At 35.5% G+C, this 26,063-nt stretch overlaps 2 protein-coding genes and 1 long non-coding RNA gene across 5 annotated transcripts; 1 reads left to right on the forward strand and 2 right to left on the reverse strand.

The window, feature by feature from the left end:
- Positions 1–340: 340 nt before the first annotated feature.
- LOC108358439 (uncharacterized) lies at positions 341–798 on the forward strand. Its single transcript, XR_001846776.1, has 3 exons — positions 341–365; positions 443–575; positions 637–798. It is a non-coding gene; the product is annotated as an uncharacterized LOC108358439 (long non-coding RNA).
- Positions 799–2,713: 1,915 nt separating this feature from the next.
- Positions 2,714–24,957, reverse strand: LOC108358437 (uncharacterized). 3 transcript variants are annotated; one of them, XM_017609767.1, is made up of 2 exons: positions 23,391–24,957; positions 2,714–5,201 (listed from the first exon to the last, which is right to left on the reverse strand). In XM_017609767.1, the coding sequence occupies exons 1-2, from the start codon at positions 24,759–24,761 to the stop codon at positions 4,761–4,763; spliced, it is 1,812 nt and encodes a 603-aa protein (XP_017465256.1). In that variant the 5' UTR covers positions 24,762–24,957; the 3' UTR covers positions 2,714–4,760. The 3 variants fall into 3 exon arrangements, with proteins under 3 accessions (XP_017465256.1, XP_017465254.1, XP_017465255.1); XM_017609765.1 differs by lacking the exon at positions 23,391–24,957 and adding an exon at positions 9,083–10,528 and having other exon boundaries at positions 2,715–5,201; XM_017609766.1 differs by lacking the exon at positions 23,391–24,957 and adding an exon at positions 18,906–20,482 and having other exon boundaries at positions 2,719–5,201.
- LOC108358438 (uncharacterized) lies at positions 11,857–16,040 on the reverse strand. Its single transcript, XM_017609769.1, has 2 exons — positions 14,563–16,040; positions 11,857–12,060 (listed from the first exon to the last, which is right to left on the reverse strand). Exons 1-2 carry the CDS (start codon positions 15,958–15,960, stop codon positions 11,872–11,874), a joined length of 1,587 nt encoding a protein of 528 aa, XP_017465258.1. The 5' UTR covers positions 15,961–16,040; the 3' UTR covers positions 11,857–11,871.
- Positions 24,958–26,063: the final 1,106 nt, after the last annotated feature.

Raw genomic sequence — 26,063 nt, forward strand, 5'->3', positions numbered from 1 at the left:
TTTTTACCCCCAAAAGTAGCTTATGTCGAGATAGGTCTTTTTCCCTTTAAAGCCCCATTTCATTGGACTCCCAAAAAATATTTTAACGTTTAACTAGCCAAAGATGTAGTTCAAGATGCCCCTATAATAGAATCTTAATTAAAATATAAAACAATTTCAAAGTATTGGGTACCGAAATTTTTTTCAAGTATTGGGTACCGAGAATTCAGCACATCACTACTCAGAATGTCGCCTGAATAATTTTAATGACATTTGTTAACGTGGAGGGAGCTATTTGTGAACCAAATGAAAAAAGTGGCGCATTTTAGGAGCTGGTGTAGTTTTCGTACTAATCTCAATGAATAAATAGTACCAAAATGTTAAAGGTACAATTTTGATTTGAAAGAAATACTGGTGGAATAACAAATACACCAAAACATTCTTTTTTATTCAATCTAATCAGATTTGTACCAAAATCCATAAATTTACACCAATTTATACACCAGTGTGCTACTTGAGCCGTTCGTTGGAACTGTCATTCGATTAATATTTGACGAACGTACGCGCGCAAAATTTGATACAATTTTTTGAAAAATGTAAGTAATTATAAAATTTGTGCAAACATATACAAGTTTATAGCTATTTTTCTTATTTTAGGACCAACTACAATAACTTAAACTCTACGCAGATGGAACTCATGGCGGAGTTCATGGCCGAACACCCTGACTTGGCAAAGAATTTACTCCTAAACTGCTCGCAGGGAAAAGCAACGGCCAACCGTTGGTGGGAAAACCTCACCAAACAATTACATGTGGTGGACCTTTTCAGGAGTCNCTTAAACTCTACGCAGATGGAACTCATGGCGGAGTTCATGGCCGAACACCCTGACTTGGCAAAGAATTTACTCCTAAACTGCTCGCAGGGAAAAGCAACGGCCAACCGTTGGTGGGAAAACCTCACCAAACAATTACATGTGGTGGACCTTTTCAGGAGTCATGGGCTGCACCTCCATATTGACAATTTATGGCAAGAATCTTGCAAGTGTGGTCACAAATCTGGCAAACGGAATATTAGCAATAAAATGTTAAAATGAAAGAAAAGAAACTTACTAGCATAACGTTAAGACTATGGTTGAAGTACATGTGCTCGTCTCTAATTGGCTTTTGTAATCCAATCTGTGTTCCGTCTACGCATCCAACCACTAAAAGGAAAAACATTGGATTCACTACCATTTCATTAGAACGCCGCTTCCTACCTCCAGGTATTGAATATTTTTGCGCAAACCACTCCTTACATCTTGCAGATTCGTTGGGCTGGTTACTTAGATGCATGCGCTTAGTGTAAGTACTTATTTTTTAAATGTGCGAAGTCGAAACGACGAAGGATGAACTTTGTGTATGTTTTACGTTCATGTTTTCAAAGTAATTTTCTTAAGTTTTTTTTTATTTGTTTATATATTTTTTTGTGCAGTTATAACACACGATGAATGCAACCAAAAGTTATATCGACGAAAAAAAAATTGCGCAATTTGGCCCCCTTCTAAGCGATGCTTAACAAATCATCCTGTGCAAAATGTCAAAAAAGTCTCGGTGGAGAGCATAAAATAAAACTTTGCGCCTCTTGCACAAAATGAGAACTGTCGTATCTGAAAATGTTTTCCTTTTTTAGTTCTTAGTATTATTTTTAAGAAAAAAAGACTTTAAATGAATTATATGTACTTTAAGTTATTTATTTTTTATATTTTCTAATTAATGTTTTGTACAAAAAGCCAAATGAATCAGAGCTGTGAAATCTTGAATTACAATCAAAAGGCTAAAGAAAAAATACTTAATATTGTTTTATTTTAAAAAAAATATTAACAAAATAATGTGAAAATAATAATTTTGAGCATTTTGATACACAGGTTAATTTAATAACGCCTTTTAGAAATGCCGTCGTCGAAACGATGAAGGATGACCTTTGCGTTACAAAAATAACGATGACCTTCCAGGGTTAATTTGCACCAATTTACATATGTACATATGTGTAAGCACACTATTTAGTTTGCTCGATTTGTAAACAAAGCTTATCAGCAGTGAAAAATATACTATAGTGAACAACGAGCACTTATTTCTGATAGGGAAAGTAATTGCATTTTTACAAGATTAACTTAAAAATCAACCATGCAACTCTCACCCTCACGTTTATTTGAGGGCAGAAAAGGCAGCACTTTCGCCGGATCAGAGCGCAACCTGCTGAGAAAAGAACACGACGCCTTGTGAAACGGCTGAGAAAAGAACATGAAAATGTGACAGCGCTAACACAAGGCAGAATAAGTGCAGCCTTTTTTTGAGAAAAGAAAACGCTATTACAGGCCAAGTGAATAATTCAGCTTTATTAAGCTCTATAAATAAATTGTGATGGAGTAGTATATTTTCTGTTTCATTCTCATATAAATAACGCAACATTTTCTCAGGTTTCAGGGCAACCCAAAGCAAGAGTTCCCATATAAAAGGGCAGAACTTTTTTTGAGAAAAGAAAACGCTATAAATCATATAAATGAAAAAAATTAATAAATATTCATGGTTGAACTGGAACCGTAATTGATCTTAATAATAAACGGCTTGTTCGAGTTGCAATCACAACCGCCGTGTTGCGCGAATTATTAAAGTATCGTGTTCTGTGTGAATTTCTAGCAATGTATTATCAGTTGGGCAGTTGCAACAATGTTGCCATTTTTCATCATTACGACAGGCCCAAAGTAATAATTAGTAATAATTAGATCAGCAGAGAGGGGTAGCGCCATCCAAAGAGCGCGCGGAGTGTTCCGATCGCTCACTGAGTGCCGCTCCTCTCCCTGGCGATCTAACTATTGTGAAAGTTAAGTGATGGCATACCACGATCCAGATCACGATCTATCATTCTTGATGGCATACCTTCCATGAGATTTTCGTAGAAATCTTCCAGAAATTCTGTCTTGCGTGCTGAGCTTCTGTTAAGTGATCAGACGATCTCTACAGACATAAGACATTGTGCTTCCACCAAGAAAACTGTTTCTGTATTACTTACATAGCTTTTTCTAATTCAAAAGGACTACTACACGCATCCCTTAGGCCGAGGCCACGAAATTAGCGGCAAAGCGCCGGGGCGACTTAAAATTAAAACATGTGTGGCCCTATTTTGTATGGCGACTGATAGCCGATGGCCATCCATATACATATGTACTAAAATTCGCCTTACGTATGGCAACTGGCAACTGGCTACTGACTGTCGACTACTGAGTCTAGTCGCGCAATTTTTTATTTATAGTTTTATTACGACGATATTGTTATTTGTTTACATAAATTGTTAAACCCATTGGAGCAAAGTTGCCAATTATCTACTTCGAAATGTACATGTCAAAAAAGTAAATTCGGATGTGTCTGCGTTTTTTCTGTTTACTGAGATAATGCTATTGCAGTGGCCATGCCTGCGGAATTTTTGAATGGATGGGCGGCGGCGCTCAGGAATAAAAGCCGCTCATTGCGTGGCCTCGGCCTTAGAGTGTTCCTTTGAATTTTTTAAGCTATTTTGCTAAATTTCTCCTAAAAACATAATCGCACAGGTAAAGGAATACCTTATAACAAACATCTTGTTGAAAAAAATTGAAAACACGCTATAGCCATTTAAAATCTTACTTAAAATCTTTCATTTAATTCACAACAGCTTAAAACTGATTAGAATATAGAAAGAATCAGCCAAATTAGTGCCAACGACCTTTTTTTAATTTATACTGTTCAAATCGAAACAATAATAGATTCATTTATTTGTATTTTAAGATCTCTTCTGCTTACATAACTAACTACATAGTTAAAATTAAAGAATCTATATGAGCTCCCAGTCACTTGAATAGCACACCCTTTTGATCCTCAGTATGGACAGCTTTCCTTTTGTTTGTTTGATATTCAATAGTTCTTTTATAAATATTGATTTTAAAATTCTCTACAAACTAAAAAAAATATGGCAACAAAGCGTATTCTACCAATAAATCCGATTTTAAAAATTTATACAAATTAAAAAAGAAATGCCCTGTAGTGTATCAGTTAATAATGTTTTTCGATAAATTTCGGGTATGCAGTGCAAGCTTCAAGTAGCTACAAAATACCATTTATTTATTTATTTTTTTTTTTTTTGTTGACGGTGATACGCATTTTTTCCAGGTAAAAATCATTCTGTCGAGCAGACTTTGTATGGAAGAAAATGCATGACACTGTCATTACACTGTTCTTATACTAGAATTGAATGGACTATAAACTGTATACCCGAACTTTTTCTAAACAAAATATTATTAACTTATACACTGCAGGTCATTTAAAAAGCATGACATTTTATTTTTAGTTTGTATAAAATTTTAAAATCGGATTTATAGGTAGAATAAGCTACATTTTTTTTTTTAATGTATGAAAATTAAATAAACTAAAGTAAAAATGTACATGCTGAAAATTAAAAGGGTTTGCTATTCAAATTACTGTCAGTGTATTTCGGCTCGAGATAAAAATAATTGAATAGAAATGGTATTTCATTATTTGTACTACACATTAACAAAGCAAAAAGAAAAAAACAAAAAATGGGTACCAAATCTTATCACAAATCATAAACTAAAAGTACATAGAATATAAGTAATATTCCTCGAAAAGTTATATATTTATGTACATATATTTGTAGTATACTAAACATATAAAATATAATATAACTTAGACATTTAAAGCTTTCTACAAAGTGCTTAAATCGGCACAAGTCTGATTTGATCTTATAACTAAGTTCTAAACTAACGTATTATTAAGGTTAATAAGCAATAAATTCTTCAGCGTATCTTTAGATAGACTCTGTTGTCTATTTTCTGAAATCATTGAGAGGGCTTTAAGTGCCCTACCAGCCGAGTATTGTGTGGTTGGAATTGACAAAACAGCATCGACCAATTTTCCCAACTCCAAATCTTTGTATTTTTTGCTACGCCAGTACTCCAGAATGTTTGCTTCAAACGGCAATCGTTCGGCAACGCAAAAACTCGTCAGTTTTTCTTCCATTGTTATATCGGACTTATAACTTTTTTCGATTAATAAACTCATTTTCTGTTCCAATTTTAAATATGGGCCTGATGAATCAGTAGTCATTTGTTGAGGTACTACGTAAGCGTTGCTCTTATCATCAACAACGGTGGTGGTAAAACTTTCAATAGTGCCATAAGTTTTTAATAGATGTTTCTGAAATGAAAAAGAAGAAGAAATAAATTTAAGTTACGTTGTTAAGAGGACTTTTTTTTAAAATACTGTTAAATTTTTATATATATGTATAATGTATGATAAAAAATTCTGGAAATACTTTATATGAAAAAAACGCGGAGGGCCGTCAGCAAAAAATTCTCAAAATTCAACGCAAACTTTTAGACATTTTTTCCTTTATTAACAGTATAAATATAAAACATATCGTCGTTTAAAGTACAAAACTGCGTAGCTGACATTCTGCAAAATAGGATAGCTAACATTTACTGCCAAAAATTGGATTTGTTCACACAAGCTCTTGGCTCAATCCTTACCCATTCGTCCTGAAATTTCTAGCCAGAAATGCGATTGCTCTAGAAAATACTATACATAATTCACATACGCGGTTTTGCATTTAGTTATATATGTGTTGTACATCTGTGGTCATAAGAAATAATCACCTAAGTCGAAAAACCTGAATTCGAGAAAAATCACTTTTAAGATTTGGATTGTAATGTTAACCAAAATATTTTAATCTATAACTTTTTAAATAGCCTAGCTAACGAGATGGGACTTTCACATACACATGGAATAGTAGTTGCAACAAACGATAGCATATATAACTCGATTCGTTCTTAAGTCGACTTAGGCGGTTATTGCTTATGACCACAGACATATGTACATATTTTCGATTGAGAAATATTTTAATTTGGACAGTCCAGATGTATTAAATGGAAACTTCGGCAGTGGAAATGTATTGGCCTGGGAGCTATGTATAACTGGAACTACTGCAGCAATCCATACCAGCAACTAAAACGGAAAATGGCTGCAATAAAACCAACACCCAGCTTGCTTACCTAACCTTAACCCCATTGAGAAGGTGTGAGGTATATTATTTAGACGAATCTATGCCAAAAACCCCGAAACGTTTAAACCAGAGATTTTAAAGGAATGCGGAAATGTAGACTACAATTTGTTTGAAATTCTATGTATAAACATTAGCAAATGAATTTTTGAGTCGATAAAAGCCAAGTGAGCACAAATAAACTACCAACAACTGAAATTTCTTTAAATTTTATATACCGGCAACTTAAATAAACTTCTTTTTTGTAACTTGGACCAGATTTTCAAGTATTGCCACCTCTCATAAAAATGTTGGCCGTTAGATTTTTTTACATCGTGATTGAGATAGTGTTTGAACAACATTTTTCTATAGTTATTTCTTAATATGCAGCAGATCCCACAATTTCGTAATGGATTTCTAATTTTTCCTACAAAGTGTATTGCCACCTTAATTAAATACACAGACAAACAAAGTAAAAAATAAGAGTTTCCCCGCAAACATATTCGGAGCACTCAGAATTTATGAGTCCGAAAAGAGTCCTACTATGTAAGAAATATGAGTATCAAAATAACAAAATATTTTCAACTCATATAGGCCACATATATGAACCAAATCATGAGCCGGCACTTTGTGGAAATAAAAAAACATTAAATCTTTGCAATTTGTATCGAAAATTTTGTTATAAATTTTTTGTCAACATAGGCATATGAAATTAGACTTTTCTGAACCGAAATCTTTTTGATTGGCATCCCCGAGTGCGGAAAAATTGTGAGAGCTGTTTGGAAACGTTTAGTCATCGATGAAGTTGCTTGCCAAACAACATGGAAAAATGTTGATAATAAAATTTCGCTTTAAAATTTAGCCATAACTGCTGCGTTTAAAGGTATTTCTCTTCAGAAATGATGTTTTATTGTTTTAATTTAGATATTTTGTATTATATCTTTATAGAAGCCTATTGCAGAAAATTTTCTAACGAAGCGGATTTTAAGAAATTTACAACAAAATGGTTTCAAACTGCACGGGACCGTGTTAACTATAAAGCAAAACAAATCAAACTATAAATTCATTTATAGCAACGTGTTAGTATACTGCGTACATATAGTATTATACAACACACAGCAAACACATATGTAGATAATAAAGCTGTTTATTGAAAATAACTTTTTTAGAGCTTTTAATTAGGTAAAGTTGTAATAAATTTGCAAAGTTAGGTAAAGTTGCAATAAGAGGCATAAAAGAGTCCAGAGTAAGAGTCCGAAATGAGATGCATATGGGGCCAATGTGTGTCATAAAAGAGTCTAAAAAGAATCCTAAAAGAGTCGTTTATGAGGCAAATAAGAGTCATAAAAGAGTCTTGAGTAAGAGTCCGAAATGAGGCGTATATAATAACAGTAAGAGTCAAATATGGCTCATATTGACGCTCATTTGATGTATGAATTTAAGCTCTTATATGTCGACCTTTGCAGGAAGGGAAACACCCTCATTCCGGACTCTTAAATGAGCTCATTATGAGCGTAAATGCTCCGAAATAGGACTCCTTTAAGACTCATTTATGACTCCAAATGTTTGCTGGGTTGTATCAAAAAATAAAAACATAATAGTATAAAACAAGGATATAATCAAAAAACATGCATATGAAAACACAAAACAAACAAAAAAGTAAATATTTTAATGAAATCAAATAAAAAACTAGGTAACATAAATTAAAGTTAAATAATTTTTTAAACAAGCTTTCTAACCCTGGTATTCAGTAAGCAGTTACTAGTCACTGCATGAACATCGATTTTGCGACTGTTTGGTATTCAGGAAGTTGCCCGACGTCTTTGGTCTCAATAAAAGAAACATAACTACTTTCTACTTTATTTAAAATGGTGAAAAATTGTTTAACAACAATTTCATTAGGAAATAAACATGTATCTAACATCAAACAATTCTATGTAAAGACATTTTTTTAACATCGAAATGTAAAAAAGAATCAAAAGAAAAACAAAATTTAAAAAAAAATCGGCTTCCCGAGGACTTGAACTCAGTTCTCTGAAGTGGCACTCTGCTCAGCCTCCCATTGCGACAGTTGGAGTAGCTCGAGCAAAATGGCATGCTTGTATGTTATCGGTTGACTGTCTCTGTTGATTTCACCACACATTTTCAGTGAACTTACTGATACAGACAGCCACTAAAAATAGTTTAAATAGTTTGATAGTTTAAAATTTAGTGACTTCTGATGAGATTGACTTCCTGAATACCAGCATAAGTGTGAACTCAATATCTGTAAAAAAATTTAAGAGTATGTGACCAAAATGCTTTAAATATAAAACTGTCATGCACATAAAAATCACAATTTAATGCAAATTTTAAGTTTATTTTATCACGTTAGTCTCTTTTAACATTAATTTAAACACACTGCTTAACATGTTGGCAGCATATTTGTAGATTTTGACAGGATATTTTCCAGGCAGATTAAGAACATTGTAAGCACAAAGAGAGCAAGAGGTGGCACTTCAGTTTTTACAATTCTCAAGTAAAAGTAAACCACGCCTTAGAACTTTTAAATGCAATGAAATTGACTAATACTTTCACAAAAATCACCGCTTTTTAGCAATTCATTTATTAATTATTTTTATAAATCGTATATTTAAAAAAAATTTACACAATTAAACAACGATTCCTATCGAAAAATTGAATACTAAAAAAATGAACTAATCTGACTGAAGTTTATTTTCCTCCTATTCGCCTTTGTTTTGGCTTGAGAAATGTAATCGTCGCCATCTTTTATTCTGTGGTTACTGACTTGGTAAGTTTGCGCAATGGCAACAGATGACCTCCCGAGTGTACCATGAAAAAGAGCTCCTCGTAAAACTATAATCACCCTTCGGTGTCGGTATTAATAGCCATAAAATTTTGTAGAACATTCCTAAGGATATTGTCTTTAAACCTCCCTTATAATTCTTTGGGTAAGGAGTTTGTTTATTCTGTTTCTAAAACCCTTAGCAAAATTTCCCCTTCACTGTCGTTCGCACTCTGTTCTGTCGAGTTTACTTACCACTGCAATCTGTTTCTTATCGTCAGTCAAAAACGGCGTGCCAATAAAATTTAAACGGGGATCCACATAAAGCGCTGCTAGAAAAGCTTCGCTCTTCAAGAGTTCTTCTTTTCTATTCTTCAACGCCTCTGTTAACAATTGCGCATAGAAATGACCGTTCTGCATGAGTTCATCCAATTCCAATTCGCAGCACATCAAATCTCTATAGAAGTCGCCAACAATATACTGCTCACTCTGAAGCTTGCTCGAAAAATTTCGCAGAGGCTTGAATGCTTCCAGGTAGGTGCTCAGAAACTGCCAGTCCACTTCCGGCACCACAGAATCCATAATACTTTCAACTTGTATACAACTTTTCAGACTATGTAGATTATTTAACATCTCGAATGTCGAAATCCAGCTTGAGTCATAGTCCAACATTGGAATCCGTAAACTTGGGTGCGTTTTGCGTAGAAATTCTATGATCTGCCTGCATTCATCAACTTGTGGCTCTATAGCCTCCGAAACATCTTGAGAAACAAGTTGTATTGTATGCACAAAGCAGCGAATCGTTTCGAAGCCGCATTCCAGTGCAGTGTGTACCTCCAAATAGTACTCATCATCACTGTTTGACTCTTCATCCAGCAGACACAATTCTTCTGCTTGCTCAGCGTTCGAATTCATGCCTTCCTTAAAATTTGCGCCATTATCCGATACGCACGCATACACTTGAGCGGTATCAATATTGAATTCGGTCAAACAGTTACTTATTTCTTCACAGAGGAAACTCGAAGTGCACTCGCGCTCCAAAGGAATCACGCCAATTGTGCTGGTCACCAGATTTGAGTCCGCCATGTATTGGATGTGTACGACGAGTATGTTTTTCCCCATACGGCTGACGAAGTCAAATTTCAAGCTTATCATTTTCTTATGCACTGCTTGTGCTATGTTTTGCCTTATTTTGCTGCCCAAAGTATTCACTACGTCTGCTATGTTCTTCGAGTCAACTTTAATTTTGAAATACTCTTCGTAGGGACACATAAGCTTTTTGAAATAATCTTCGTCGTCGAAAATTCCGAAAGGCAACTTTTCTACGGTCACCAGTCCGACGCAGCACGTAATAAAATCGACCTTAGTCATCGATAAATTAAAACGGTTACTCGGCTCTTGCCGTACTATAGTTGTGCTGGCGCTTGTTGTTGTTGTTGTTGCAGCGGCATTACTATTGTTGCTTGTCAAATCGTTGGTTGGTAATTTAGGCAATTGTTTCCCGTGCACACACAAATAATGACGCTTTATACTACTAAATTTCTTTCCAGTAAATGTTCTTCCACACAAACAACAAACCGATACATTTCTTTTCGAATCATAGGAAATATAATTGTACAAACTGTATTGACTTTTACGTCCCATTTTTACAGCAAGCACAACCGTTGATATAACACACAAAACTGAACTCGTCACTGGCAAATCGAAACTGAGCCAAATCTACATCGGTGGTGGGCAAACTAACACATTCAAATGATTCAATAAGTCAGACTGTGTGCGTAGTGCACTGCTCAGATGCCGCTCTTCGTAAACGTGTGAAACACACATGGGCTCAGAGAGCGCTCGGTGAGCTATGGCCTGCCGACCACTGCTATACTCAATATACACAAAAATTGTCCACACAAATAAGGGTGAGTACTAGGGGGGTCGAAAATTTAATTTTTCTTAAATGCTTTGGTAATAGTAAAAACCTATTACGGGTATTCTCGAAATCTTGCACGTAGCACGGATTGTATGAAATGTAAAAATACTATTCCAAATTTGCAAGAGTACGAGAACCCACTATTGCAAAATAGTAGCATGCATAGGTAGCAAGCAGTGAAATTCTGCATCAAATCCAATAACAATATACAGCAAAAAAAAAAACTGAGCGAAAAATGAAAACGCAAACGAAAAAGTCAAATATCATCTCTGACAGACCTTTAATTTATGGTTATTCTCAAACTGATTTGTGTTTCAATCAAATTGTAATTGGTCTGTTGATAGTTGCACTGGTCTTTAGTCAAAAGATGTAAAGAACAGCATTCATATTTATGAGGTGTATTTAGGTCGTTGGTTCCAAATATACTTATCTGTTTTTCGTATTAGCTTTACTTAACGAATTTTTACAAATTCGGGAGCTAAAGTACGAAAACCTTTATTTTCCTTCGCCGTGGAAAAAATTAATTTATGCAAATGAATATGGAAACACTAAACTAGCACAAATTGCGCAAACTCTACTTACTTTACTTATTATTATGCATACAATACAAAAATTGCAATTGATTTCAGTTCATAGGAATTTTTGTTCAGCATTTTTAACATAACAGTAAGTCTCGCCTTCAGTTTGGTAATTGGTCAAGTCGAAAAAAGATGCTTCTCTGTCTTTTTTTAACAAAAATGTGTCTTAAATTGTAAAAATTGCTTTGAAATAAAAATAAACAATTACGGAAAAGGGAGTCATGGATTGACTTCGTTCAAGTTGAATACAAAGATATATCTCCAATTGGAGAGTCCCAAGTGGATAGTGCATTTACCAACGGTCAATCTTTGACATAATGAAATTAACTAAAATAATTACATATATCTAAATACTTATTACACGCCCCTACTTTCGTATAATAATGGTCAATTTAGAAACCGTGACAAATGTGCTTCTTAGGTGACTAATGAAACCATTCCGCTCCAATTTTCAAGTGTACGTAAATGAACTTAAAATGGGCGTTGCTCACATAAATTTTATTTATAGTTCGATTACGGAAAGCAACGCAACCAGCATTTGGTTACTAAAGTAATGAAAAATTTAAAACTCGAACGGGAAAGTCATCGCTTTTGTTAGGTTGCAGACAGAGTGGAAGCAAAGCCGAAGATGGAGATGAAGACGGATCCGAAGACGAATTGTTTCCGTTGCGGCCAAGCTGGCGAGTGTACATAGTGGAAGATGAATGATATGAAGATTTGTTTCTAAATAAACCCTTTTTTTTAGATAAAATCAAAAGAAAATAAAGAAAAAACAGCAATTCATGAAATAATTTGTATAGGACAATTTTTGGAGAATTTCGCCACTTGTATTATGTGTTACGGCAAGACGGACAGACATTTTTCGAATATACAAGAATGCCAATTAATACGTTTGATTACATTTTGCCAAAAATTTAGCCAATTTCTTAAAAAACGCGGTTTTCACAATTGCAAACAGTTAAATAAATTGTAAACAACTCATCACAGCAAGCGATTCGTCTTTGAAAACAGTACCGCACTGTTTCAAGCTGACCGCTTGCGCAACGTCTTCATCTTCGTCTCCGTCTTTGCTTGCACTGTGATCACTTTCATATGTTTACTACTGCACTGTTTTTCGTCTTCGGCTTCGTCTTCATTTTCGTCTTCAGCTTCGCTTCCACTCTGTTTGCAACCTTAGTTTTTCTAAATATCTCGAAAACTTGTGGTCTTCTTGAAAAATGATATAGGAACGTGACATACTAAATTTAATAACCTTTCACTTGATATATTGTCTAGTTTATAAAAGTTAACGCATTCCCTAGATATTACAAGCTAAAGATAAATTTTCCTAATTCAAAAACTTTGAAACAATTTCGCGGGGCTACAACTGACTTTCTAATGAAAGGAAATGAAGTGAATTACATTGTTTTTGTTGTTTAAAATATCTAACTTTGTTATGTTTAATAAATCACACTAAAATGGCGTTTAAAGCGAGCCTTCATATTTTTTCTACTAATTCTACCACGTTCAATATAATTAGTGCCGTAGTAAGGATCTCATAAAGGGTGTTTTTTTTTTTAGACGTGTGGTTTTCAATGAGGCAATACTTTTTTCGGTGTTGGTCTTTTTGACAGCTGTTACTTGATTTATTTGCCATTTCATAATGAACAGACTTACTTCGGAATAACATTTGCAAATCGTGCAAAATTATAACCAAAATAATGGCTATAGAGCGATGATTATTGACTTTTTCGTGCTTGAATTGGAGGATGTTGACGTGGACGACCTTTAGTTCCAACAAGACGGCGCTACATGTCAAACAACCACAGAAACAATCAATTTATTGAAGGAAACTTTTGGTGAGCGCATTGGGCCTGTGGCGTGGCCTCCAAGATCGTGCGATTTAACACCGCTGGACTGTTTTTTGTGGGGTTATGTGAAGTCGCTTGTCTACGCAGATAAGCCCGAGACGATTGAAGCCTTAGAAGAGAATATTAGGCGCGTTATTGCTGACACACGGCCCCAATTGCTGCAAAAAGTGGTCGAAAATTGGGCCTCTCGGCTGGAATTTATTCGAGCCAGCTACGGCGGTCACTTGTCCGATATCATTTTTAAAACATAATGGAAATTCTTGGCCATAACATTAAACTATATGCGTTTTATCTCTTCTTAAAAACCACATGTAAAAAAAAACCCTTTATTTTTTCTCTTAAGATTATCCATCTCTTACCGAAGTATCGATACCATCGATTGGTGAGGCCCAAAACTATCGAAAATATCGAAGGGTCCAACTATCGAGAGTTTGGCAGCTCTACTCTAAACTAAAATACCTTTCAAATGGTGTTCTTGGTTTTTGAAATCACTTAATATATGTACATATATATATGTTTTGCTACCAATTTGTATAAATATATATAACTACATACTACTAGAGCTTGAAGAAATCCGAACAGATTTAGCAAAGTTTAGTTGTTTGATAGTAGGTATCATGATAAAAAAAATAGGAATGTAGAACCGCGGAGAGGAATTTTTCATATTCTTGACGTTTGCAAGCATTTTAATTTTTAAATTTTACACACAAACTCACACACACATTCTTATTTTCAATCTTAAACAAAAACAACTTTGAACAATTCCTTTTTTCTACTCTCAATTTTATATGATTTTAAAATGTTGGCAAACTTCAAAAAAAAAAATCATGGCCGACGAATTGACAGAACGGTTTTACTTTACTATGTTTTTATCATGGTAGGAATAACAAAGCTTCAAACAAAAGGTTTAACATTGAAATTTTTGAGCACAAGTTTGACATTAAAAAAAAACTTGAAAACATTTTGGCCAGAAACCCTGGCTGAACCACAATAGCTAATATAAAGAATGTATCATTTCCTGGCTCCACAACGAGGATCTATCAAAGAAATTCCCAGCAGAATTAAACTTGTTTAAATTTTGTCCAGCTAAATCTACGGATGTGGAACGGGCGTTTTTCGAATTTTTCACCAATCTTAAATGACTAGAGAATTTTTTTTCAATTTATAATTTTTAAAATCATGCTATTTGACACTGTAATTCCAAGATTATTGAATAAAAATATTAATTGTTTTAAGAACTCCGTCGTTCTTTTGGGATCTCTCAGTTTTTTGAAGAAAACAAGGGGTAACTGGGGCCACGGATTCTATTGCGCAGAGCAACGTACCTATAACTACTCGCCCTAAAGAAGTTCAGTAAATTTAAAGAATGCAGCCGAGTTTACTTACCACTGCAATCTGTTTCTTATCGTCAGTCAAAAACGGCGTGCCAATAAAATTTAAACGGGGATCCACATAAAGCGCTGCTAGAAAAGCTTCGCTCTTCAAGAGTTCTTCTTTTCTATTCTTCAACGCCTCTGTTAACAATTGCGCATAGAAATGACCGTTCTGCATGAGTTCATCCAATTCCAATTCGCAGCACATCAAATCTCTATAGAAGTCGCCAACAATATACTGCTCACTCTGAAGCTTGCTCGAAAAATTTCGCAGAGGCTTGAATGCTTCCAGGTAGGTGCTCAGAAACTGCCAGTCCACTTCCGGCACCACAGAATCCGTAATACTTTCAACTTGTATACAACTTTTCAGACTATGTAGATTGTTTAACATCTCGAATGTCGAAATCCAGCTTGAGTCATAGTCCAACATTGGAATCCGTAAACTTGGGTGCGTTTTGCGTAGAAATTCTATGATCTGCCTGCATTCATCAACTTGTGGCTCTATAGCCTCCGAAACATCTTGAGAAACAAGTTGTATTGTATGCACAAAGCAGCGAATCGTTTCGAAGCCGCATTCCAGTGCAGTGTGTACCTCCAAATAGTACTCATCATCACTGTTTGACTCTTCATCCAGCAGACACAATTCTTCTGCTTGCTCAGCGTTCGAATTCATGCCTTCCTTAAAATTTGCGCCATTATCCGATACGCACGCATACACTTGAGCGGTATCAATATTGAATTCGGTCAAACAGTTACTTATTTCTTCAAAGAGGAAACTCGAAGTGTACTCGCGCTCCAAAGGAATCACGCCAATCGTGCAGGTCACTAGATTTGAGTCCGCCATGTATTGGATGTGTACGACGAGTATGTTTTGCCCCATACGGCTGACGAAGTCAAATTTTAAGCTTATCATTTTCTTATGCACTGCTTGTGCTATGTTTTGCTTTCTTTTGCTGCCCAAAGTATTCACTACGTCTGCTATGTTCTTCGAGTCGACTTTAATTTTGAAATACTCTTCGTAGGGGCACATAAGCTTTTTGAAATAATCTTCGTCGTCGAAAATTCCGAACGGCAACTTTTCTACGGTCACTAGTCCGACACAGCACGTAATAAAATCGATCTTAGTCATCGATAAATTAAAGCGGTTACTCGGCTCTTGGTGTACTATAGTTGTGCTGGCGCTTGTTGTTGTTGTAGTGACATTACTACTGCCGCTTGTCAAATCGTTGTTTGGTAATCCAGGCAATTTTTTCCCGTGCACGCCCAAATAATGACGCTTTATATTGCTAAATTTTTTTCCAGCAAGGGCTCTCCCACACAGACAACACACCGATACATTTCTTTTCGCATCGTAGGAAATATAATTGTACAAATTGAATTTCCTTATACGTCCCATTTCAACAGAAAGCATAAGCGTTGGTAAAATACACTAAACTGAGCTCGTCACTGGCAAATCGAAACTGAGCCAAATGGAAAACACAAATGAACTACATCAGCGGTCGGCATACTAACACATTCAAATAATTCAATAAGTAGGACTGTGTGCGGTAGTGCACTGCTCAGCTGCCGCTATTCGTATATGCGCGAAACACACATGTGCCCAGAGAGCGCTCAGTGAGCTATGGACCAGTGTGCGTACGATACCACCAGTGTTGCCAGGTTTTCAGCATGAGAAAACGTCCCTGTTGGTCTGAAAAAACGTCATTTCGTAACCAAAAACGTCTGTTCCATGTATGCACACAGAATTGTTCTTTATTAAACTTTTATTGTATACAAAGGTACATATGTACGTAGGGTATATTAAAATGTCATTTAGACAGAGCACATTTAAAATTCATTAGTGGTATTCACCAAAGTGAGCAAGTGGCCTGGTACTCTGGCAAAACAGCAGATGAGCTCACGCAACGACTGTTGATAACAATTTAGAGAATACCACTATTGTAAACTGGTTTGAGATCGTTAATATAAAAATCATTTTATACATACACTTGTGATCAGCTGATCAAGTCATCAACATTTTGATCGATTTTGGCAGTTTCTCTTTCGTTTATTTAATGTTTATTATTTATCCATAAAAGCCAAGCTCATTAACAAACAAAATATAAATCCACAAAAACTGTGCAAAAATTATAAACAATCTGCAAATTTTCAGCTAGATTTTCATCTTTTTATTCAGATTTTTAAAAATTTTTTTTGAGTATGCAAGTTCTTAGCCCATCAAATTTCAAGGCAATAGTATGCAAGTTTAAAGGGGCTAAATAATCGCGTTGATGTTTAATAATTTCTTTTTTCTTGTAGACATTTGGTTAAGTGGTCGGTTGACGAAAATGCTAAATTGCGTTCTTCTAACAAGGAAAATAGTGCTTTTGCGAGCGTGCGTGTTGCAATAGATCAGCTGTTTCTGATTTGGCTTTTAATATGTAATTACAAACATTGTAATAAGCCTTGTAACCTCAAGTGTTTACACAACCAGCCTTTGAACGCCGAGTCCAAGAATAAAAAAAACGCGCGTAAGCTTGGTTTGCATCATACATATTTAAGTCATATTTGTCCAAAGAATAAATATCTTTTGAGGCACCTGCTGCAAAAAACAAAGCTCGTAAAGACTTATTAAGAAAATAATTCAAAATCAGTTCTACTTACAAGATTTAGTAACAAATTTGCCGAGAGTGTGAGCGTAAGTATTTACTCTACAAGCAAATAGTACGCTATACATTGAATATATTGTGCATAGAGAAAAATTATTGGGAAGTTAAAAAACGTAATTTTTTACACAAAAAACGTCCAAAAGACGTTAAAAACGTCACCTGGCAACGCTGGATACCACTTTTGTGTTAGATCTACCACTTTTTTGCTAAATTGCGTTTCTACCACATCCACAGTAAGCATTTTACAATGTGGATGATTAATTTTCTGTTGATTTTGTGTAATATCGTGAATTGTGAATACGACATTGGCTCTAGTTTTTGCATTCCATTTTCTAATTTATTCCTGTTTCTTTTCAACACGTGCCAACTTTTCGAGGTGCTAGGATCAGTGAATAAGTGTAATTTAGCTGCGAAATTAATAGCTTTAGACGGGAGTGACGGATGGGTTTTTTTAGTCGTTTTTGCTCAACCTTTAAGTAATTTCTCTTTAACCATTTATTGGCTAAGTCTAAAAATTTGAACTTTTGAATTCAGATAGCAGGTTATTTCTAAACTGATAAAGTAAGAAACTTAATTATATAATTTACACAGAAAATTGACATTTTACAAAAGTGACGTGTTGCACAACGATGACACCCGCCTATCTGAGTTGATGGATTCTTTTTCCAATTTTAGACAAGCTATAAATATTTCGACCAAACGCGCCTTTCTCGTATGTAGCTAAGAGGATACTTAGGCCCATTTTGTTTTTTAATTAAATTATCATATTTGAAAATAAAAATAAAAACTCCTTTAGCATGTGGTAAGTGGGACAGTATTTTGTGACGGGTGGGAGGAGTCTTATTGAGGATGCAAAGTTCGTGAATATAATGAGCTCTACTCGTTTCGTATGAATATTTATTAGGGCTTGTTCGAGTTGCAATAACAACCACAGTGTTGCGCGAATTATTAAAGTATCGCGTTCTGTGTGAATTTCTAGCAATGTATTATCAGTTGGGCGGTTGCAACAATGTTGCCATTTTTCATCAGTACGGCAGTAATGCCGCTTTTATTACGTGCCTCGAACAGGCCCTTAGTTTTAACAAAATTACCTTATATAAACTATGGGAAGGTATAGTATTTTCAAAGGCAGGAAAAAAATAAATAGAATTGGCTGTGACGGGTGGGACATCCAATAAGCATTTCTTTGAAAAACGACAACTTCGCACCATATGTAATATTATTTTTCTAATAACTCAGCACTGTTTTAAAGTCCATGAGGTGTGCTAATTATTATTTGCATTCTCAACCTAAATACATGAGCATTGCCTTGGCAAGAAAATACTATATGAGAGATAGTCGCACTACGGTTGCGTTTGTAATAATACAAATAGCGAAAATAGTGAAAACTAAATCGATAAAAATCGATCTATGATAACTTGTGGTATGTTTTTCGCTAAAATGATCCTAAGATAAATTTATTAAGATATTTATGAAATACATCCACGTGTAATTTATATTATTTGTATTTATTACTGTAATTCCCAGATCATCGAATCAAAATATGAATTTTGTTTTAATGCTTCATGTGTAAAATAAAACAATCAATATTTTAAACACTCTGTCGCTACAGCTTTTTGTTATATCTCCGCTTTTTGATGAAAATAAGTGGTAACACTCGCCGTAAAGAAGTTAAGTACATTTAAAGAATACAGCCGAATTTACTTACCGCTGCAATCTGTTTCTTATCGTCAGTTAAAAACGGCGAGCCAATAAAATTAAAACGGGGATCCACATAAAGCGCTGCTAGAAAAGCTTCCTTATTCAAGAGTTCTTCTTTTCTATTCTTCAACGCCTCTGTTAACAATTGCGCATAGAAATTACCGTTTTGCATGAGTTCATCCAATTCCAATTCGCAGCACATCAAATCTCTATAGAAGTCGCCAACAATATACTGCTCACTCTGAAGCTTGCTCGAACAATTTCGCAGAGGCTTGAATGCTTCCAGGTAGGTGCTCAGAAAATGCCAGTCCACTTCCGGCACAACAGAATCCGTAATGCTTTCCACTTGTATACAACTTTTGAGGTTATTTAGGTTGTTTAACATCTCGAATGTCGATATCCAGCTTGAGTCATAGTCCAACATTGGAATCCGCAAACTTGGGTGCGTTTTGCGTAGAAATTCTATTATCTGCCTGCATTCATCAACTTGTGGCTCTATAGCCTCCGAAACATCTTGAGAAACAAGTTGTATTGTATGCACAAAGCAGCGAATCGTTTCGAAACCGCACTCCAGTGCAGTGTGTACCTCCAAATAGTACTCATCATCACTGTTTGACTCTTCATCCAGCAGACACAATTCTTCTGCTTGCTCCGCGTGCGAATTCGTGCTCTCCTTAAAATTTGCACCATTATCCGATACGCACGCATACACTTGAGCGGTATCAATATTGAATTCGGTCAAACAATTACATATTTCTTCACAGAGGAAACTCGAAGTGCACTCGCGCTCCAAAAGAATCACGCCAATCGTGCAGGTCACTAGATTTGAGTCCGCCATGTATTGGATGTGTACGACGAGTATGTTTTGCCCCATACGGCTGACGAAGTCAAATTTTACGCTTATCATTTTCTTATGCACTGCTTGTGCTATGTTTTGCCTTATTTTGTAGCCCAAAGTATTCACTTCGTCTGCTATATTCTTCGAGTCGACTTTAATTTTGAAATACTCTTCGTAGGGACGCATTAGCTTCTTGAAATGTTTTTCGTCATCGAAAACTCGGAACGGCAACTTTTTTACGGTAACCAGTCCGACACAGCACGTAATAAAATCGGCCTTTGTCATCGATATAGTAAACCGGTTACTCAGCTCTTGCGATGCTATAGTTGTGCTGCTGCTTGTTGTTGTTGTAGGGGCATTGCTACTGCTGCTTGTCAAATCGCTGTCTGGTAATTCAGGCAATTGTGTCCCGTGCACACCCAAATAATGGCGCTTTATATTGCTGAATTTTTTTCCAGCAAGAGTTCTTCCACACAGAAAACAAACCGATACATTTCTTTTCGAATCATAGGAAATATAATTGTACAAATTGAATTGCCTTATACGTCCCATTTTTACAGAAAGCACAACCGTTGATAAAACACACAAAACTGAACTCGTCACTGGCAAATCGAAACTGAATGGCAGGCAGCAAGAAAGTACATATGTATGTATGTAGTTATGTAGAAATGAATTGAAGAAATGTTGTCGCTCTCGCTATGCTCGCGAAGGAACGAAGAAGTCAGAGACTGGTTACTGTTTACGTAGCAAAACAAAATAAAATTGTGGTTCGTCTGCGATTTGTTTGCGTGCTCACATTAAATGGCAAAAATAAATACACTAAATCAGCTGCAAAAGACAAGGCGCATCCATATAAAGTGGTAGCAAGCGCATATAAGTAAAAATCTCCTGTATTTTGTTATGGCTTTTTGGTACATCGGGATGTCAAAACGAAAGAAAATAGGAGATAATTTTCGCCAAAGTTATGCCATTTCGTCTTCGGTGTCAGTCTTCTGTACTAGCCTAGATACAAAAATATAAAATCAGCTGTTCTAGTAAAACAACCTTGTATAGATGCGACTTGAACGCAGCGCATTTTTTGGCATTGTCTCATTTCCTCTTTCACTTTTTTGCTCTCTCTCTTCTGTATCCAACTGCAACACGTAAATCCCTGTCAAAAACGAAAATTCCATTTTCCCGGTGCTAGCGCCGCGTTATTGTGGGATGCTACAACTTGTATGGGCATGAAAATTTGTGACAGTTCCTTGGCGCTTGGCGTGCCAATTTAGGGATGTTTTTGAATTAAGTAAAATTCTGTATATAAAAATGTTTTGCGGAAATTTTAAACACATGACACATAAACATATGATATAAAACAGTGGTCGGCAGGCCATAGCTCAGAGAGCGCTCTCTGATCAGATATGTATGTGCTTCACACGTATATGAAGAGCGGTAGGTGAGCAGTGCGTTTAACGCACGCAGTCTCACTTTTTGAATCGTTTTAATGGGTTAGTATGCCGACGTAAAACATGGCGTTTCGAAGGTAGAAAAAAACAACGCGCATTTGCTGCAAGAGTGTCATGAACCAAAAAATCAAGCACTAGAGGAAGACAGCGTTAAAGTTTTGCATTTACATATGTATACTCACATAGTAACAAGGTCATAGTAAAAATTAGCTATTGATGATCTTTACAGGTACGAAATTTTTACACAACATAGAAGAGCAGGTAGCGATTATTTCTGCATTCTTAACTATGTAATTTTTTTTTGATTATGACACTCTTGCAGCAAATGTGCCATATGTGCATACATGTCAAAATAAAGACAATTGATATATCTTTCAGTGTATGTACCTAATTTGTATGCCTTTTTAAATTTTTAATCCAAGAACCATATTTTTCATAAAACAACATTTTTTTAACTAAATTTCCTAACTATTGCGAAATATATTTATATTATTAAGAAAGTACAAGTTAATTTTTAAATACGTAAGGATATGCATGTAAAAAAAAAATTGTACATATACTAGTTGCCTTAATAAAGAAAGCCCCAATCTCACATCGTCGTTGAGATGCAAAAAAAAGCCGTAACTGACTAAGATTTTTTATTGCCTAAAACGATGTGGGGACTTATAATTCAATGAATTTGGGATTTTTAGTTGGCTCTTTATATTAAGGTAACGATATGTACAGATGTATGTATGTAACTATGGGAAAAGAGAGACGATAAATCCCAGAATTTTTAAGTATGTCTGTATGTGTTTATCAGAGCAGGCAGAAACGTGGAGTTCGCGCGAGTGCGTGAACCAAACTTCAATTCAATGCACCACTGCCAACGATGCTCTTGCAGCTGTAATGAGGGTGAGCCACGAGAAGTTTGCTTTTCTCGGCTACCTACGAGAATGATAGAATTGTCTGCATCGTGGGCTACCTACATACATATATACATAGTAGTGCCGCAAGAATGATAAAACATGCTTTTACGTGGAAACGAAATAAATCATCAATCGTTAAAAGCATGTTGCATTTATAAGCAAATCATGCTGAAATCAAGTAATTTCACTTTGTAAAATCTGTTAATAAATTAAATAGAAATGAGATAATTTATCATAAATCAAGAACCAAATGAAGAAAAAGAGGTTTTTCATTGCCTAAGATGTGCAAAAATTTTTTTAATCAAAAGAAAATGTGAAGTAAGGCTTTCTGGACATTGGCGATCAAGCAATTATAGTTGCTCCTCGTCACAATCATGATGAAACATTTACATGACGACTACACTTTCGCACACTCGATCGTGATATCTCAATTCATTTGGCGCCCTGGTCCCAGCAACCAGGACGGTTTTTCTGATAGCATTCGTAATTTGGCAGGCAATGGCAAATCACCGAACGTAATTTTGGCGTGATTAAAAACCTGTCACATATTATGTTGGCAAACATATGCTCTCTTGCTTCTGATTGTTATTGTGCCATGGGAGAACCCTTTTTGTAAAGTTGCTTACCAAACTTACGATTGCTATAAAATTTGCTTACAGATTTGGTGTCTTCAAACCCTCGTTTTGAATAAAGAAAATCATTAAATTTATTGCGAAAAGCAGCAAGTTGGCAACAGTGCTCTAGGGGATTAACCAGATGTGTTAACCGTAGTAGAATCTTAAGCTTAACATTTGTTATGTAAAATAATGATTAAAATTGTTTTAGAGGAAATGTTTTTAAACTGATAAAAAATATATAATTAGCACCCGCTAAAACCATTTTAAAAGTTATTTTACTTACAAAAAATTTAAGCTTAATACTTTACAACGTGAGTCCCTCGATTGTGTAAGCGCCAGTTTATTACTAACTATTACTTCCTTAGTATTTTCACTCCATTCATTTTTATAGCACTGTGTTGTCGAATCAATTTACAAAAAATCATGAAACTGAATTTTATTGGAACAAAGGGTTATACAAATGTTCCATTTTATAAAGACTGGATTTAATAAGTTTTGTGTTATTTAAATTGTAAATATTTTTGTATTCTAAACTAATTGTTTGTTATTTATGCTTATTATATAAAAAAAAAAATTTTTTTTTTTAATAAAAAAGGAACTTTGGGGCCCGAGAGGCAACGAGGTACCTCTAAATACTCGTAAGGAAGTTAAGTAAATTTAAAGGATACTGTCGAATTTACTCACCACTGCAATCTGTTTATTATCGTCATTTAAAAACGGTGATCCAATAAAATTGAAACGGGGATCCACATAAAGCGCTGCTAGAAAAGCTTCGCTCTTCAAGAGTTCTTCTTTCCTATTCTTCAACGCCTCTACTAACAATTGCGCATAAAAATTACCCTTCTGCATTAATTCATCTAATTCCAATTCGCAGCACATCAAATCTCTATAGAAGTCGCCAACAATATACTGCTCACTTTGTAGCTTGCTCGTACAATTCCATAGAGGCTTGAATGCTTCTAGGTAGGTGCTCAGAAAATGCCAGTCCACTTCCGGAACAACAGAATCCGTAATACTTTCTACTTGTATACAACTTTTCAGACTATGTAGATTATTTAACATATCGAATGTCGATATCCAGCTTGAGTCAAAATCTAGTACTAGAATCTGTAAATTCGGGTGAGTTTTGCGTAAAAATTCAATGACCCGCCTACATTCATCAACTTGTGGTTCTATAGCTTCCATGACGTCTTGGGAGACTAATTGGATTGTATGTGCAAAGCAACGTGTCGTTTCGAAACCGTCTTGCAGCGCAGTGTGTACCTCCAAATAATACTCATCATCTCCGTTTGACTCTTCGCCCGGCTGGCATATTTTCGCTGCTTCGTTTGCGTGTGAATTCATGACCACTTTAAAATTTGCTCCATTATCCGATACGCACGCATACACCTGAGCGGTATCAACATTGAATTCGGTCAAATAATTAGCAATTTCTTCGCGCAGAAAATTTGAAGTGCACTCACGCTCCAATGAAATCACGCCAATAGTGCAGATTTCCAAATTTGAATCCGACATGTATTGGATGTGTACGACGAGTATGTTTTGACCCATACGGCTGGTGAAGTCAAACTTCAGGCTTATCATCTTCTTATGCACTGCCTGCGCTATGTTCTGCTTTGTTTTGTTGCCCAAAGTGTTGACTTCGTCTGCTATATTCTTCGAGTCGACCTTAATTTTGAACTGATCCTCGTAGGGGCGCATTAGCTTTCTGAAGTATTTTTCGTCATCGAAAATTCCGAATGGCAACCTTTTTACGGTCACAAGCCCGACGCAGCACGTAATAAAATCGCTCTTGTCCATGGATATTGTTAACCGGTTACTCGGCTCTTTTCTTGCTATAGCTACGCTGGTGCTTGCCAAAGTCGACGCTTCGTTGACGTCGCCACTGCTTTCGTTGTCTGGAAATTGTTGCCCGTGCACAGTCAAATAATGACGCTTTATATTGCATAGTCTTTTTCCAGCAAGTGCTTTTTCACACAGCACACAAACCGATACATTTCTTTTCGCATCGTAGGAAATATAATTGTACAAATCGAATTGCTTTATACGACCCATTTCAACAGCGAGCACAAGTTTTTATAAAACTCACCGAACTAAACTCGTCACTGGCAAATCGAAACTGAACGTCGGGCGGCAAGTAAAAATGAGCTGAAAAGATTGTGTCGCTCTCGCTGCGTTCGCGAACTAACGAAGAAGCTAAAAACTAAATGTAGTTAACGTGGAAAAAAATATGGCTCGCCCGCGATTTGTTTGCCTGCTCGCATTCTTTAAATAAGTATGGTTATGTGAATGCCTATAGATGTGTGAGAACGTATGGTATGTACATATACAGTTATGGAAAAAGAGAGACAATAAACCCATGCATTTGTGTGTATGTACATTAGGGTAATCCAAAACAGTAAAGTCGGAATTGTAATGCTCTCACCCCCTAGGATTGTTCCATATCGAAAAAGTACCCCTACCGAATTCTTGAAAATAAATATTTTTTGATCGGAAAACTCAGGTTCTCTTCAGGAGACTTTCAATAATAATACCCAGTTGTTTATTTAACCATTTTTTAATTCTAACGATTTTTTATTGGTTCCCCATTTGCATTTTTTGGGGCTTTTGTGGGCTTTTGGTGGACCTATAAATTATAGTTGCGAAAAAAATGCTTAGAAAACAATTGGGTATTATTGTTGGGAATCTTCTGCAGAGAATCAGAGTTTTTCAATAGAAAAATATCGATTTTTAAAAATTCTGTACCATTTCTCCATATCAAATACATGGAAAACTTTAGGCGCTTTGAGCGACCTCTAAATATTTTTTGATTTCAAAATTAACAAGTAAGAAAGTCTAAGTTCGGGCGAAGCCGAACATTAAATACCCGGCGCAAGTATTAAATAAATGTTTTTTCACCTTTCCGAAGCTTACCGCTGCATGGTAATCCGGGGTGTATCAATTTTGAGTAAATTAGCGTCCTTAAATTTCGAAATATCGCAGTTTCAAGCATTTCTGAAATTTACCGTTATATGAAAAGCGGCCGTAATTTTAGTCCGATTTCAATAATTTTCAACGTTTTGCTTTTATGTGGCAAGCACAATAAAAATGTCGAGTTTGGTACAAAATGGTAGAACTGTTACCGATATACATGTATGTGATTATAAGTGGGCGGTGCCACGCCCATTTTCCAAAATTTTACCATAAGCGTATTTCTTGGTAAAGAATTGTTTCAAGCTTCAATTTTGAATAAAATAGCTTTAATATTTACTGATTTATCGAAGATTTTGTATTTCCCTAAATTACCGTTATATGGGATGTGGACGTGGTTATTGTCCGATTTTTTAAATTTTCGGCCATTTAGTACACTGTAGCAAG

Source organism: Rhagoletis zephyria, unplaced genomic scaffold (genome assembly GCF_001687245.7).
Source record: "Rhagoletis zephyria isolate East Lansing unplaced genomic scaffold, Rhagoletis_zephyria_1.1 Rzeph_scaffold_00255, whole genome shotgun sequence".
Classification (NCBI taxonomy): Eukaryota; Metazoa; Arthropoda; class Insecta; order Diptera; family Tephritidae; genus Rhagoletis; species Rhagoletis zephyria.

Coding starts and splice junctions, on each gene's coding strand:
- LOC108358437 (XM_017609765.1), bottom strand. CDS start 10,471: ATGGGACGTAAAAGTCAATACAGTTTGTACAATTATATTTCCTATGAT. Junction 5,202..9,082: donor ATAAGAAACAGATTGCAGTG/GTAAGTAAACTC, acceptor TTTTCATTTCAG/AAACATCTATTAAAAACTTA.
- LOC108358438 (XM_017609769.1), bottom strand. CDS start 15,960: ATGCTTTCTGTTGAAATGGGACGTATAAGGAAATTCAATTTGTACAAT. Junction 12,061..14,562: donor ATAAGAAACAGATTGCAGTG/GTAAGTAAACTC, acceptor TCTAAAAAAAAG/GGTTTATTTAGAAACAAATC.